At 50.5% G+C, this 16,684-nt stretch overlaps 1 protein-coding gene across 1 annotated transcript in view; it reads left to right on the top strand.

Moving 5' to 3' along the window:
• Positions 1 to 4,948: 4,948 nt before the first annotated feature.
• The window catches only part of RARRES1 (retinoic acid receptor responder 1), a 30,531-nt gene continuing 18,795 nt past the window's right edge, over positions 4,949 to 16,684 (top strand). Inside the window, exon 1 of the mRNA XM_036243521.1 lies at positions 4,949 to 5,227. Coding sequence (XP_036099414.1) covers positions 4,949 to 5,227 — 279 coding nt within the window. The remainder of the gene's footprint in view (positions 5,228 to 16,684) is intronic.

Here is a 16,684-nt window from a genome sequence, read left to right as displayed (position 1 = left end):
ACTACACCTTGCTGCTGTTAACAACCTATACCTCAGGTGTGGTGCACTGTCCAGCAGCCTGGGACTCACCACTTCTTCATGGCTGCATGATATTCCACTAGATGGAGGTGTCATAATTATTCAGCCATGGAACTTAGACTTTCCTCAGCCTTCTACTCTTTAGTCCTTACCCCCAAAATATGCATTGGTGCCTATGGTGTGCCAGGTGCTGTTTTAGGGACAAAGAATAGAAAATGAGGTATTTCGGGAGTGTGCAAACCACATGCAGAGATGAACATTCTCACACACACTTCTATGTGCACATGTGTGAGTGTATTGTTACTATAAACTCTAGAGGCAGAACTACTGGGCCAGAAGGTATGCGCATTCCTGATTTTGATGGATATTGCAATTAGCCCAGCACTAAGGTTGTATTAATTTACTCCCTTGACCTCTACGCTGAATATCTTTCCATATGATTAAAAGTCACTATAGTCTTTTATACCATTATGTTTCTTTTTTAAAAGATTTTTATTGGTTTTTAGAGAGAGGGGAAGAGAGAGAGAGAGAGAAACAATGATCTGAGAGCAAAGCATTGGCTGCCTCCCATACACACACACCCCACCTGCCCCTGACTATCGACTGGGGATCAAGGACACCTGGGCATGTGTCCCAGTCAGGAATAGTCAGGAATCAAACCACAACCTTTGGGTGCACGGGATGATGCTCAACCAACAGCCACAGTGGCCAGGGGCCATTGTGTTTCTTGAACACAAACTAAGTTCTGTGTATAAAAATGCTCATGACTAAGGAACTGGAAAACATGACATGGGACACACGCAGCGGGGATTCATCTGCTCTGCAAGAAGGCTGGGGGCAGCCCTGCCCACCAGGACCTTTCTCCCTCAGCAGGGAGGACTCTTCGGACAACCCAACCCCAAGGAGGAAAGAGTAGGGCTGGAGGTGGTACACTTGACCCAATAGGCCAGGCCCTTTGGAGAGAGGGGTGTGCAGTTAACACTATCAGTGACACACGTGTATTTGGCAAGGTGGAACAAGCTGCACACACAAACGCTGTATATGAACTGAGTAAAATACATGAGTGATGCCCATGACAAAGGTCTGATTTCCCGAGCATGTAAAGAGTTTCTGCAAATCAATTAGAAATGCAACCATCCCACAGATAAAGGGACAAACGAGCCTTGGGGAATGAAACACTCTCCTGTATTCCAGAAAATCTGTTTATAAAATAAATGCTAGAAATAAAAATGTTTGAGTGTGTTTTCCTGATCAGAATCGATCTGCCCCAGTTTGCCATTGCTGTGTAAAACAGTGGGCCTCAGAAGAGACCCCTGTGCTCAGGCAGCAGCGTGGGTTCCCCCTGGTGTTTTCTGTGTGTCTGTCTTTCCCTCTGTTATGACTTCCAGGATTCTCATCACCCCATCGGCACCAATGCTCCCATCAGCCATTCCCACCCCTTCCCTGTCTCAGTGATAGAGATTACTACTTGCCTGCCCCCAACCCCCCTCCCTGCAGCGGCCCCACGTGGGCTTTGCTGGGATCCCTGGGATCCCTTCCTTGGATTCTGACCCTACCATCTGGTGTGCTTTTGCTTCCAACCTGAGACGACACCTGTGACTCCTCAGGTCCTTGTGCCCTCTGTCTCTTGTACCCATGTAAGAGAGCCTGAAGTGCCTGGACTTTGTCATCCAGAATGGCCCTTAGCCAATGACTGACAGACGCAAAACTGAAGCCCAGACCCCTGTCCGGATGAGGACAACTCTAAGGCATAATTTACATTCTGAAACTCCTGCAGATCACGTGATATTTTCCTTCATATGACTTGGCCTGAGATCCTTGCTTGCCACCCTCCCTCTACTGATTTCTCCTGGGAGTGTTTCCTTCTTAAATCACTTGCACACAATCTTTGTTTCAGGGCCTCCTTCTGGGACACCAACGTAAACACAATCTTCTGAGTAACAAAATGCTGGCTTCTGTTCTGGCACATGGCTTCCCTGAATAAGGGCTACATTTCCCAGCCTCCTTTGCAACTAAGAATATGACTAAGTTCTTCTCAATCAGATGTAAACAGAAGTTTGCTGTGAGATTTCTAGGAAGTCCATAGCTGATGGCTAGAGCTAATCTTGGACTCCTATGACAGGAAGTATACCCTACCGATGTGGGGGCAAAGATCTGGGAAATGCCTGGGCATCCTACAAATTCATGGACTTGGCAATACCAACCACAGATTGCCTACCACCCCATCCCAACTTTTTTTTTTTTAATCCCCACCTGAGGACATTTTTGCATTTATCTTCATATAGAGCGGGAGGGATAGAGGGAGGAAGAGAGAGAGAGAAACATCGATGTGAGAGAGACACACCGAGTGGCTGCCACCCACACAACTCCAAATGGGACCAGGGACAAACTGCAACCGAGGTACATGCCCTTAGTGGGAATTGAACCCGGGTCTCTCTGGTCTGTGGGCTGATGCTCTAACCACTGAGAAAACCGGCCAGGGCTCAACTTCTTTTATGTGACAAATACGTTTCTCTCTTTTTAAATCCTATATCATTTGATTTTTTGTTATAGGTAGCCAAATTTATAGTCCAGACCACCAGTACAGAAGCTTAAAAAAGGTAGATATTTGCTTTCCAGTCTCCGTTGCAGCTAAGTTTTGCTAACATGATCCAGTTCTAGCCAATGAGATGTAAAGGAAGGTCTAATGGGGAGAAGAATTTCGAGGAAGAGGTTTCTGGAAAAGATTTTTTTCCCAAATGGAAAAAAACAAACTAAGAAAAACAGGTGCATGACATAGAGCTCTCTTGCCACCCTGGTGACCTACTACTCCCTGCTACCTACCAGATGGGATGTCTGGAGCTGTGGCAGCCATTCTATAATCATGAAGCAATAAGTCTATGGGCAAAAAGCCAACAGCTCAAGATAGCTGTGCTGAAGGATACTGATAGCCTAAACTCTTCCATAAAACACTGAGTCGCCAAACCATTCCCATGACCTACCACCCCACACCAGTGAACAGTCCACAGTGTTAACCAGTTTTTCTATTATTTGCAGCTGAAAGCAGCCTAAACCCACAGGGGACAAAGCACTGAAGTAAAATAAGGAAAATTTAATCTTTATAAGACTTGAAGGTGATAAATTCTCAAGAAGCCTACTACCATAACCTCTTGGAGGTGAAGATGACGGGGTTCTGAAGAGATATCTCTGAATGTAAGACACAGAAACTCCAACTTCAAGGAACTTGATAAGAAATGAGCTTCGGGATCAGTTGATTAGGGTGCTCGACAATGGCATCAGGAACCCAGGATCTTCCCCTCTGTCTGCTTAGCCATTCTTCAAACGGGCTTCATTCTCCACCTGCTAGCAAGACAGGAGCGTTTTTCCAGGTGGTACATCCAGCTATGACAAGGCTATGGAGTCCTGCATGAGCCCCACCCCCCACTACCCCTGATTTCTCATCCTGATCTCTCCTCCCTCTCCCTCCAGCTGCACTTGCTTGCTCTTCTTCAAACACGCTCTGTGGGCTCCTGTCCCAGGGCCTCTCTGCCTGCTGATCCTCCCGCCCACAGTGTCTTCCATACTTGTCTAGCTGGCTGCCCATCCCCTTCAGGTCCTGTCAAATAGCACTTTCCCAGTAAGACCTGACCTGAGCACATTATTTAAAATTATAGCCACCTCCCAATTCCCCTTTCCGGCTTCAATTTTCTCCACACATAACTGCATCCAACAACAGGGCACATTTCCCTGCCTGTTCCATCTCTGGCCCCACCTGCCTAGAAGGTGAGCTCCAGGAGTGTGGAGATGCTTTTCTGACAGGCCCCCCTCATCGTTCCCAGGGCCTAACAGAATAGGCGTCCCATAAATATCTGCAGAAGCCAGGAAAGATGGACAGTAGATGGTCAACATCCATAGGAGGAAGTGGGGGAGGGAGGATATTTTTAGTGATGGCACCCCCAACCCCATCCATCACTGCCCAGCCTCCCCCCAGCGTCTCATCCAGAATCACGCATGCCGGGTCTCAAGGAGTCTCTGGCAAAGAGAGGGGTCTTCCTTTAGCTTCACAGTGGGGTGGAGTCAGTGGGTGTTGGGGAGACATGGAGAAGTGGATGCTGGGAATGCCCTGCAGTAGCAGTTCTGCCCTCGGACCCTTGGTTCTCCTGGGCTTTCTCTCTAGTCTGCGGGTTAAAAACAATGGCCATCTCATCCCTTCACTGCCACGTGTCTAAAAAGAGCTGTGAACCCTCCTTTGCTGCCTCCGGTGCCCTAAAGCCCCCTCCACGCCTCACCCCACTGGAATCCCGTTTCCACCTCCAGCTTTTCAATCCGCTTCGCACCGGGGTTCTCAGTGACCTACTTGTTTCTAAGTCCAACGGGGCCTCTTGGTCCTTATCTGACTCTGCCCTGCTGACGACTTCAGCCTCATCTCCAGCCCCAGCTCTCCAGCGACCTGCCCCATTTCTAAGGTCATTGTGCGGCAGTGACCCTATCAGTGCTGGCCCCCTTCTCCACCCGTCCCCAATTTCACCCTCTGGGAAATCACAGCGCCAAGCCTTGGAGAACTGAAGCAGTGAAACCCTACGAGTTTCGAAATTGCAGCAACCGCATGGGAGAGGAGCTGGGTCCGAGCCGGGCTCGAGGCGCGGCGCGGGGTGGCGCCGAGTGGGCCGGCTCCCTGGGGGAGGAGTCTCCACCGCCCGAGCCCCTGGCCCCGCGTGGCCAAGGCGCCGCCGCGTCCCGCCCGAGCCCCGCAGGGCAGTTGCCAGGCGGAGCGGGCGGGGCGAGGGCCAAGGGTCTGCGGGAATCCCCGAGAGGCGCGGCGACAGCACCCGGCTCCCTGGAGCTGACTGCCCGGGGGCGGAGGGGAGGGGCCGCGGCGGCCTTATTTCCTCGAGCGTTGGTGTCGCCCGCTCCAAGCCTGACCGGCCCAGCGTCGCGCCAGCCCGCGTCCATGCAGCTCCACCGGCTACCGCTGCCCGCGCCTGGGCCCGGGGGCTCGCGCCCTGCCGCCCCTCTGCTCGCGCTGCTGCTGCTGCTCGCCCTCCAGGGCACCGCGGCGGCCCCCGCGGGGTCCGAGCAGCCCCAGGACTCGGGCTGGCAACAGGACGCCGAGATCCCGCGCAGAACCCTGCAGCAGGCGGCGCGCGCGGCGCTGCACTTCCTCAACTTCCGCGTGGGCTCGCCCAGCGCCCTGCGAGTGCTGTCCGCGGTGCAGCAGGGCCGCACGTGGGTGAGTGCGGGAGCCACGCGGGGGGCGCGCGAGGGGACCCGCCAGCGCCGTGTGGGCGGTGCCGCCTGTGCGCGCCTGTTCGCCTGGCCCCGGGTCCGCGGCGCGCGTCGGTGCTCAGAGTCCGTGGAAAACTGGGTGGTTCTTTCCGGCATTTGCGAGGCCATATATTTTTCACAGGGCATCTCCTATACCTGGGAGAGCTGTATGGGGAAACTGAGGAACGGGATCAAAAGGCGAGGCATGATCTTGCCTGGGGGGGGGGGACCCAGAGTTGGTTGCTATGTGGATGGCCATGGCGGGTACGACACACCCGTAGCTGCAGCATAAGACCTGGGTGGGATGTCCAGATTCTAAGCCAATTCCCACGCCTGGAGGCGGACAGACTGGCTTGTCAATTTCGGACCACCGCGTAAGGGCTCCAGGATGTGGTTGGAATTTACACATCAGCCTGGGTAGGAACCTTGGTAATCTTGGCGTCTGCTTTAATCGAATGCGCGTGAGTGAACCAGGGCCGTTTTCTATGTGAACCACGAATGAGAGCATTACAGCCCATGATTTGGTTGCTGATCACAAGGCACGGGCTGTGGCTTTCCTGCTGTCGGTAGAGCTACATTGCTGTCTTCAGCAGATAGAAGACTCCAAAAGTTACACAACTAGACTAAGTCGGCCCCAAAAGTAACCATTCTCTTTCCACTAATTCCCACATATTCCACAGAGCCTGCAGACTCGGCCTCAAAGAATCTAGAATTCAGTATGGAGTATAAGTAGGTCGAGTTTTAAAGAGGGGCAGTAGTTTTTTACCTGAAGATTGTTCTCGACCTGGTGTCAGACAGGTGGGTGGGGAAGGCCATTTGGAGGCTCAGTTTGGTTCCTCGAAGACTTAATTCTGCAGCTAGAGTGGCTAAATTTATTGAATGATGAAATCAAATTGTTCCTAGGAAAAGGCAACCTATTCGGGTCACCTGTTTTAACAATCCTTGCTGTCTCAGGGAGGAAAAAGTTCAGTTTTACTGGCCCAACAGAGGAGTGAGTAAACAGAACTTAAGAACTTACTATCAACGTGGGAGAAAGCAGCCGCCTCTCAGAGCCCAAAGAGGTTGTTCCTATAGGTCTGCTCCTGGTAACCAGCAGGGAGGATTCCCTACAGAAAACCAAGCTCAGATGTCTAAGGGCCACCACTTTCAAAATTCCAGGAATTTTTTCTTCCAAGGCCATACAAGAAATAAATTAAATACTTGGCATTTTCACACACTTAATCACCCCCTTGCGAAAAGTAAAATACTTGGCATCTTGCACAAAATAACTAGCTCTCAAAACCTGAGTAAGAAAATAAAAAGACCTGTTCTCTTCCAAAAAGATCCCAGTTAGTGCTTTTCATCAGTAATAGTAAATGTCCCTGAATTTTAAAGGGATCCTCCTTTGGGGCCAAAGGAGGGAGGAGGTTGGGGAAATCAGTCAATAAATTAGAAGTCACATGGAATTAAATATATGTTTGGATTTCTACTAAAAATAAATAAAAAATAAATTAGAGAGAGTTAAGCATGAGAAGCAGGAGTTAAGTAGAAGAACCCAGGGCATTGACCCTAAGAAAGGATCATTTCCATGGTCATCTGGTTTGCCTTTACATTTCTCCAAAAATAGTTATGTTTTAAAATCAAGGAGCCAAGGAAGAGAGCTCAGTGACTTGCAGGGCCAAGAACCTCTAGAGACTAAAGTGGTGTCAGTTTCTCCCAGGAATTTAGTGAAATTATTTTCCTCCATTTTCCTGCCTCGTCCAAATATCACCACTGAAGAAGGGCCCGCCTCCAAGGGTGAAATCAGCCTGGGGCAGGGTGTATCTCAAACTGGTGACAGCAGCATGCCAGGCAGGATCCTTGGGGATGGCAGAACAGGAGGAGGAGGTGGCCGAGAGGGAATGCTCACTCCTCCTGGGGAGCTGCCTTTGCAGAATATGGGGGCCAGCAGGTGAGGTGTTGTAGGGAACCCACATTCCAGGCCACTGCTTTTCCTCCAACGACCCACACAGCCTACAGAAGGCCATATAAGTCTTTTCTGGCTTTTTCATTTGGAGTGGAAATAATTCATGCTCTGCCAACCATGCCAGTGATTCTTTTTTTTTTTTTTTTTAATCCTCACCCCAGGATATTTTTCCATTTTATTTTCAGACAGAGTGAGAGGGAGAGATAGCAAGCGAGAGAGAAATACCAAAGTGAGAGAGACACATCGATTGGTTGCCTCCCACACGACCCTGACCAGGGCCGGGAACCTAACCACAACCGAGGTATGTGCCCTTGACCGGAATCGAACCCGCGACTCTTTGGTCCATGGGTGGTCACTCTAACCACAGAGCCAAATCGGCCAGGGCTATGCCAGTTATTCTTAAGAGTCTTATAAGGTGATATAAGTACCAATTGTAAAGTATAAAAATGTTACTTACCATTATACTGAAGGGCAGTCCAATCATCCATTAATTTGTTGAGCACTTACTATGTGCCAGGCACTGGGATAGATACTGTGGCATTAATTCAGATTGGGGGAGAGGGGTCATCAGGAAGGCCTCTGAGATTCATTCAGTGTAGCAGTCACTCAGCTGCCCTAATGAGGACCAGAGACACCACCGCATGAAGCTTTCAATGTAGTGACTTAGGAATTTCTGCTTCAATTACAAGAGCAGTCATAGCATTGGTAGGTGACAAATGGTAGATCCCCAAAACTCAGGTTTGCATTCTTTATCCAGTCAGAGCATTTTTAGAGTGAGTGCTCCATTGCTGCACAATGTCTGTCATGCATCCAGGACTGCCCCAGGGTAAGCAGGTGGCTGGGCGGGAGAGGGAAGTGTAGCTGGTAGGGATCCCTCTCCATCTTCGGGGTCAGCATGTCCCTTTGTAAGATGAGAGGCTGGGACCAAGTCAGAGTTTTCAAATTAATGGCCCACTAGTGAGTTATGGAATCAATTTAATAGGTTGCAGCTGTTTTGTGGGGTTTTTGGTTTGTTTTTATTGCAATATTTTGAATACAAACTATTAGGGTGCATTGCTGAAGTAAGGGTAAGTAGTGCCTCAAAATGTTTCAAATATATATGTATGAACTAGGTCATTAAGAATGCAGTTCTTGCTATGGGTTTCAGCTGAACAAAATTGAAAGCCAGTGAACTAAATGATTTTTAAGATCCCTCCCAACTACGAAATTCCTTGATTCTAAGTGATTTCTTGGTTCTGCAAGAATCCATTGCAGAAACACTGTTGTCCTCTAGTGGTGAGACGTAGTAATGGCTGTGGCAGTAAAGGCAACTAAGGATTGAGGAGAAATCAGTGCTAACTGGTGAAGGCAAGTGAGCATTGTTTGTCTTGTTTTGTTTACTAACTGAAGGGAGAAATCACAGACTCAGATTCTGTTCCCTCCCTGCCTCCGTCATCTCCTTCCTGGCCTTACCCTAGTCTTCCATGACCAAGGGCACTGCTGCTTTTCTGATACCACGTGGCACAACCTCAGGGTATCCAAGTCAGCCCCACTCCCACTACTCACACTTAGACAGGTCTCCTCTGGCCACTCAGCAAGTCCTGGGACCACTGGCCCCTGCCGGAGCAGCCTGTGAGAGACCAGCCCTTTCCTGACCCGGAGAGAGACTGGCTGAGACCTTGGTGTGCACGCAGTTCGTTACATCAGCCCATTTGGCAATCAGCTAGTGTTTGGGGATCGGTCACACAAGGTGAATGAATGCCCTCTGGCCTGGACCAGACCAGTAGTTAGAAACATAATTGAAACAACTGACCAAAGGGTGGTGGAAAGTTATGCTCATACTCTAATTGCTTCTGTTGAAGTTAAAATCAATACACACAGAAATGTGTCACCTATCCTTTGCTGTGGGGCTGAGGCTATTTAATTGGCACTCCTCGCAGTCTTGTAAGCAAGAGGACACACCCATGAGGATCTGTGGTTTGTGTTCTGGGTTACTTCCGTGGAGGGAGCACTCGCAAGGGATGCAGCGCCAAATCCTTGGCGGGTCCTTCTTGTTTCGTGCCCAGCCTCGACTCACCCACACTCAATTCAACAGCGGGAGTTTTAGAGACTTCACTTTTCGATTCCTTCTACAGCACTTATTGTGGCTTTCGTGGACATGACATCCTTTTCGCTGCCCTCTCTTTACCAGTTTATATAACATTTAATTATGCAATGAGGTAACAAGTACACCTGGCTTAAGCAAGTTTGGGAGCAAAACAAATGACTTTGGTCAAGCATCAGGCCACCCCTGTGCCGGCAGGCCGGGCTCCTATCCAGATTGCTGTGGGCAGCTGTCCGTGTGGCTGATGGCAGACAGGAGCCTGTCCTCTGAGCCACAAGGCCGTTAGGTGACCACCTACCCTACTAAGAAAAGCCTTCCTTTCAATCTCTAAAGCACTATAATACCACATAATCCATCTAATCACTGCTCTTCTTGAAGTCTTCTCTCCATTAATGTCAATAATTCAGAGATGATTGTTCGCAAGAATAGGAAAGCAATACATTAAGGGAAAACTGGAGAATGAAATAGTCTGCAAAGCAAATGGAGGGGAAAGATCAGAAATAAAACACTGAAGTGAAGTAATCTTTACTTTCACGCAAGGAAGGCTCCTAAGTGCTTCCACAGAACTTGCGCGATAATGCAAGGGTGGGGGTAGGGTTGCAAGAACTCTGGCTCTTCAGTGCGCTCATACTGTCCGGGGGTGAAACCTAGCGATCCTGACAGGCACAGAACAGAGAGGCACGGTTCCTCCTTCCTCCCCGGGCCCTGCTCCTGCTGACATGGCACAGGTGCACCCAAGGTCTCCGCCCCACCTTCTGCCTGGACTGCAGGCTCTGATTGCATAGCCCGGGTCCAGCATGGGCTGGGAAAGGCCACCTGGCGCTAGAGGGTGAATTCTGGCCTTGGCCTCCTTGGCACTTTGCCCTGGTTACCCAAGCCAACTGCTCCTGGATAAACTAGCAAGTAGGAATGCCTTTAACTAGCTTGTAATAAATTGTTTTGGATACACAAACATTTTTTTTTTTTTACCAGACTACAATATTTTCCATTTGTCTTGCCACATGTGGTGTCATGGCCAAGGATGCGTGTGATCACAGAACATTAGTAGTGACCCCAAATAAAGACCACTGGTGGTAGGTTGTGAATTTAACCCCCAGGGGGCCAGCTTGGCTGCACACTCTTTCTTGAAGGGCCTAGGTTGCTGAAGAGCAAATGTAAACACTTAGCCCTCAAATGACTGGTAGATGCCCAAATCCATCTTGACCCTTGATCTCAACATACTGGCAGTGATTCACCCTAGAGATTTATGCAGCCTTGGCATTGATTTGCCTTTGCACCGCTGCCTGAGCTGGTCCCGCAGAGGCTGGGGATAGTGGCCATCGCAGGTCTCCATGCTGGGTGCCTTGAGGTTGTTCAGGATGTCTCCACTCAGTCAAGTCATGAAAGGGGGTCTGGGACCATCTCTGTGTACCAGACACATGCGATTTCATGATGGCCCCAAGGGGACATTTAAGATCACAGTAATTTTGTTCTGTATTAGCTTCAGTGCTATCACAACTTTCACCGACCACAAACTTGGTAGGTGAAAGAAACATAGTTATTCTCTTGTAATTCTGGTCAGAATTCAAAAATGGATCTCACTGTACTAAGACCATGGTGTTGGAAGGACGGCTTTCCTTCTGGAGACCCTAGAGGAGGATCCTTTTCTTTGCCTTTTCCAGCCTCTAAAGGCCACCTGCACCTCTAAAGGCTCCTGGCCTCCTCCCCATCTTCAAAGCCAGCAGCGGAGCCTCCCTTGAATGTAACACTGCTGTGTCCTTCCTGTGAGGACACCGTGAGTGCGTGTAGATGATCCAGGACACTCTGCCTGTCACACTGACCAAGTCCCCTTTGCTATGTAAAGTGACATTCACAGGTTCTGGGGATTAGGATGTGGGCACCATTGGGCACCATTCGGCCTTCCACACTTAGCTCCGGGTGGCTGAGCGCGTGAAAGACACCTCCACATAAGTGACCGGACCCCAGGATTGGCAGCTCTTGCTCCACCTCTTGCCTGGCTGGTCTCTGCAGCGCAGGTGATCTTACCTCTGAGAGTGCCTGCCCTCCACACCCCGTCCTGGTTCTTGGCCAGGGCTGCTTTTGCTTGCTCCTCAGCCGCCAGTGTATGTCCACTCCGCACATGTGTCTGCTTGTGCAGGGTGGAAGGCAGTGCGCCTCTTCATCTCCTCCGCCGCACTAACTAACCTAGGGCCCTGCGAGAGACATGTTACATATATATATATATTTTTTAATCCTCACCCAAGGACATTTTTTTCCATTTTTTGCACAGATAGAGTGGGAGGGAGGGAGGGAGGGAGGGAGAGAGAGAGAAACATCGATGTGAAAGGACACATCAAGTGGCTGCCACCCGCACGACCAACCAGGGCTGGGGACAAACTGCAACCGAGGTACATGCCCTTAGCGGGAACCGAACCCGGGTCTCTCCGGACCGCAGGCCGATGCTCTAACTGCTGAGCCAAATCGGCCAGGGCACGTTACATATTTTTTAAAATGAAAACAAAGGTAGCTGGAAGGGGCTGGGACCATCGGGCACCTGGAACAGGAGACCAAGCCAGGCCCTGACCATTCCCAGCCCTTCTAGAGCAGGGAAGGAGACTCAACTCCCCGAGTCCCTCTTACAACCAGACTTTTCTAATTACCACTCCTCCCCCTGAGCCTGGAGGCCAAGCAGAGGAGCACTCTGCCTCTGGCCATTCCCACGGGCTCCCATCGAAGGGTCAGAGACTGGTACCCACTGAACACAGACTGACACAGGGTGTACCATCCCTTTCTCTCCTCTACACGTTGTTAACCTGCTAAAGCAAAGTGTCCTTGTGCAAACAGCTCCCCAGACCCCACTGGACGAGGCCTGATCTGAAAGTCACTGACTTTTGTGGCAATGCCCGAAGAGAAGGAAAATGCAACCAGATAGTTCTGGGGTATCATGTAACACGATACTCGCTCTGTCCTGAACATAGGAACGGCACAGCAATTTTTATCCACAAATGAGTTGTTTACTTGTCTCCAACTAAGCCTGACTCATAAAACTAACCTTATAAAATGAAGAAGTTCGCTTTTACTGGGATGACACGACATTTATGTTTTCTTACCAGATGGAAGGCTGCAGGGGACATTTAGAAGCCGAGTCTGTTAGGGAGGCCCAGTGTGTGAGGGCGGGGAGATTCAAGTCACCTGGAGCTCCTGACAGCTAGAGTTGGGCCTCCTGCCCACCCACAACCTGAAAACAAGAAGTTGCAAGTTGTCAGCACCAGCTCTGAGGCAACATGGTGGGACCGTGCTTAGCAACAACGGCAGAAAAACAAGGGACGGCATTTCCCCAAAGCACAGGGTTCTCCTTCTCCAGATTAGCTTCCAGCAGAACCATGTCTTTGGAGACTCCCACAGGCAGAGTTGTGTGGCCTCTCTCCCAGCAGACTTCCCTGGGGGCCTCTCTCCCAGCGGACACCAGGTTTCCCTGGGGCACCGCCCAGCTCTTCCATTTGCTCCACGGTTTTGAGTGACCACAGGGGGCGTTACGTTTCTAATACGTGCTCTCGGAATAGATGACACCTATTCTGGATTCCTCATCAAGCTCCTCAGGTTTATTTCCAACACTTTACTTAAATGAACATTGTATTGTCTCTAATGTAAAGATAGTCCAGCCAGCCCTGGCCGGTTTGGCTCAGCGGTTAGAGCGTCGGCCTGCGGACCAGAGAGACCCGGGTCCAGTTCCGCTAAGTGCACCTACCTCGGTTGCAGTTTGTCCTCGGCCCTGGTTGGGGTCATGTGGGTGGCAACTACTCTCTCTCTCTCTCTCTCTCTCTCTCCCCCCCTACCCCCTGCTCTATCTGATAAAAAAAAAAAAGATAGTCCCGACAGGTGCTGGAGAAAAATCTTTGATCTGTTGACATGAGAACAAAGCTCTGTGTTTCACAGTAAACAGCTTCTTGCTGAAAACAAGCCGGGTTTGACTTTCTGGCGCATATGTAAATGTCTTTATAAGGCAAGACCGCTCTCCATGTAACAGGAAGCAGGGAGTGAATCGTCTTCACTAACTATAGTCCAGACTGGCGTCTTCAGATGCTCCTCCTTGAAAAAGCTCGCGCCGCGTGTCATCAGAGTTTCTTGAGCACACCTGCTGAAGCACAGAGCCGACCTGCCTCCGGAAGTTCTGAGACATCCGAGCCGATTTACCAGAGGCTCCATCACCGATTTTGAGATAATGTTCCTCCCCTTAATTTAGTCCTCATGATACCCTTGGGCATTTGGAGAGAACTACTGTCATGTGGTCATGGGCTGCGTTCTAGTGATGTCATTGGAGCCATTCCTCCCTTCCTACCCCCTCAGGAATTCAGAGGTCCCAGCATCTAGAGATTTCACGGGAGTGTGGTGCTTGGACCTGCAGCATCAGCATGCCCTGGCACTCGCTAAAATGCACGTTTCCAGGCTCCACACAGTACGGATCCGAACTGAGGGTGGGGCCCAGCATGCTGTTTTAGCAAGGCCGCCTCCAGGAGGTTCTAGTGCAGCTCAAGTTGGAGACCCACTGCTCTAAAATCCAGTCCCTGCAGGAGACCTTCTCTAACCTGGCCCCCATCCACCACCTGACCTCAGCTCCAAGTCCACCTGTCTGTGAGCTTTCTCATCTCAACCTGGCCGCTCCCCTTCCTGCCCCGGGCTGACACTCTTCCCCCTCCCCCCTCTCCCTCTACCCCCTCCTCCCTCTCCCCCTCTCCCTCTTCCCCCTCCCCCCTCCTCCCTCTCCCCCCTCCTCCCTCTCCCTCTCCCCCCTCCCCCTCCTCCCTCTCCCCCCTCCTCCCTCTCCTCCCTCTCCTCCCTCTTCTCCTCCCTCTCCCCCTCCTCCTCCCTCTCCCCCCTCTCCTCCAGTACAGAAGCCCCTCCCTGTCTCTGCTGGTCTCAGTCCTTGTCTGTCCCTGTCCTCCTGTTCCCCTGTATACCTCACCTGAAAGAATGCAGCCAGGGGTCCCTTCCAAAGTCACAGATCATCATCATTTCCATGCAGTTGTGGGTTGGATTGTGTCCTCCAAAAAGAGCTGTTGAAGCCCTAACCCTCCTGGCTGTAAATGTGACCTTTCTTGGAAATAGAGTGTTTGCACATGTGATCACGATACGGCCAAGGAGGATTAGCATGGGGCCGAGTCCTACCTCTGTCCTTACAACACGGCCATGTGAAGATGGAGGACAATGCCATTTGAAGGCAGAAGCTGGGACTGGAGGGAGGCAGCTGCCAGCCAAGGACTGACTGGGAAGAGGCAGCAGAGGGTTCGACCCAGTCTCACAGGGAGCACAGCCCTGCCGACACCTTGATTTGGGACTTACAGTCTCCAGAACGGAGAGAGAATCCATTTCTGTTGTGTGAAGGCTCCCAGTGTGGGGTAGTTTGTTACGGCCGCCCCAGGAAACACACAGAACACCTGCCCTCCTGGCTGCCCGGCTGCCTCCGTCAGAGGCCGGGTGGTCTGGCTACAGACACCGTGGCTGTGAGCACAGTGCCCCAGCCTCACACTCCAGGCCGCTTCTTTCCACCTTCCAGGGACAGGCTGCAGCTGCGTGAGGGGCGAGCCGCAGCTCCGGGCCCGGCTTCCTCCCGCACCTGCTCTGTGACTGGGGCAGCTCTTTCACTCTGGGCAGTGCCTCAGTTTCTTCATCCTTAAAATGGGGATAGCAACAGTCTTTTCCTCCAAGGCGCCTTGTGATGTAATGAGTGACACACAGGCCCCATTTAAGAACCACAGGAGGCATGTGAGAGCGCTCATCTGTGTATAGTAGTGCTTTTATCATGATTCCCGCCCAGTGGCTAGCAGGGTACTTTTTTAACACACAGCCGTGAATACATGTTTGGTATTGATTTGATTAGGATTTGAGGAGCATTTTTTTCTACCACAGAAAGTACACACACACACACACACACACACACACACACACACACAGTGTGATGAGTTCAGCCCTTTGAAGGCACTCCCTGATATTCTCAAACAGGGCATTAAAAGTGGCCTGCCTCCTCCGCAACTCACAACTGATTGCAAGCAAAACCCCAGATCGAAGAGCTGACCGGTCCCTTGAAGCCGTGACCAGGCCTGGCCTGCGGAGGGTATGCGTGGGAGGCCTGGGGAAGGGCTGGGTTCTGCCCTTATTCACGGCCACTGGCAGCAAAAATCAAGAAACCTAAAAGTAAATAACACACACAAAAAAGCAGGTTAGAACCTAACCGTGTCATCAGGGGTCCCAGATTGTCAAGCGTTTAGTTCTGGGCGACAGTAGCTCCGTCCTCCCTTCTGCAGGCAGTGGAACCCCGCATCCAGTGCTGTTTCCTGTGTCATTGACCTGTGGTCATCTGTGGTCTGAAAATACTAAATGGAAAATTCCAGACATAAACAATTCATAAGTATAAAATGGAGTGCTATTCTGAGTATCATGATGAAACCTGTGCCCGGGGCATGAGTCACCCCTTTGCAGCTGTGTACGCTGCCGCTGCAGTTAGTCACAGTGGTCCCCGGGCTATCAGATATTTTAAGAGAAGGAGGGAGGGAGAGGCCACAGAACTTTTATTACAGTAGGTTGTTCTGTGTGTTCTATTTGATGATTAGTTATTGTTGCTAATCTCTTACAGTGCATAATTTATAAATTAAACTTTATCGTAGGTTGTATGTCTATAACAGAGTATATATAGGGTTCCGGGTATTCAACGGGAGTCTTGGACCACGTTCCCCTCAGATGAGGGTGGGGGGGACTGTAATTAAAAAGAAATCTGTAGCTAAGAGCTGCTAATTCCTTGCTTCAGGCTATCCAGTCACATGGTCATTTGCTTTGTTTGCTGACTTTTTCTTTATACAAAGACGTTTGGCATTGGTGGTATAGTGGTGAGCATAGCTGCCTTCCAAAGACGTTTGTATTCTGGAAGACGTTAGAACAGTGCGCTGGCCTCTGGCTGTACTGTACGAGGGGATGTGCAGTCCTAACCTGTCTGGCAGATGGACAGTCTGGCAGCTGGGGAGAAAGGGACTGGGCTGTGCTGTTACAGGAACACTCCCTACCTCAGGAGAGAACTGCTGCCCCCTTCCCCGGCATCAGGTCGGTGCTTGCAAAAAATGACAATGTAGCTTTTTATTTTTTAATAATAGCTCTGCACCATGTGGGTGTTGCAGTCTGTGTACAAGCTGCAGAAGGAGGGCCATCTGACCTTGAGCTTCTAGATCCTAAGCCACACAGAGCGAGAGTTTACTGCTCTCCTCAGATCTAATCAAACTGACATTGTCAAACACAAACATACACGTTTAAGACAGGGGGTGGGGACATCCATACCGAGTTACTTTGGACGTAATGTTTTTTGTTTTGTTTTTTATCCTCACCCGAGGACACTTTTTCATTCTTTGTTCAGATAGAGCAGGAGGGAG

This window comes from Molossus molossus, unplaced genomic scaffold, assembly GCF_014108415.1.
Source record: "Molossus molossus isolate mMolMol1 unplaced genomic scaffold, mMolMol1.p scaffold_m16_p_5, whole genome shotgun sequence".
NCBI classification, from domain to species: domain Eukaryota; kingdom Metazoa; phylum Chordata; class Mammalia; order Chiroptera; family Molossidae; genus Molossus; species Molossus molossus.
The sequence above is the reverse complement of the archived record's forward strand: the minus strand, read 5'-3'. Positions and strand labels throughout refer to the sequence as shown.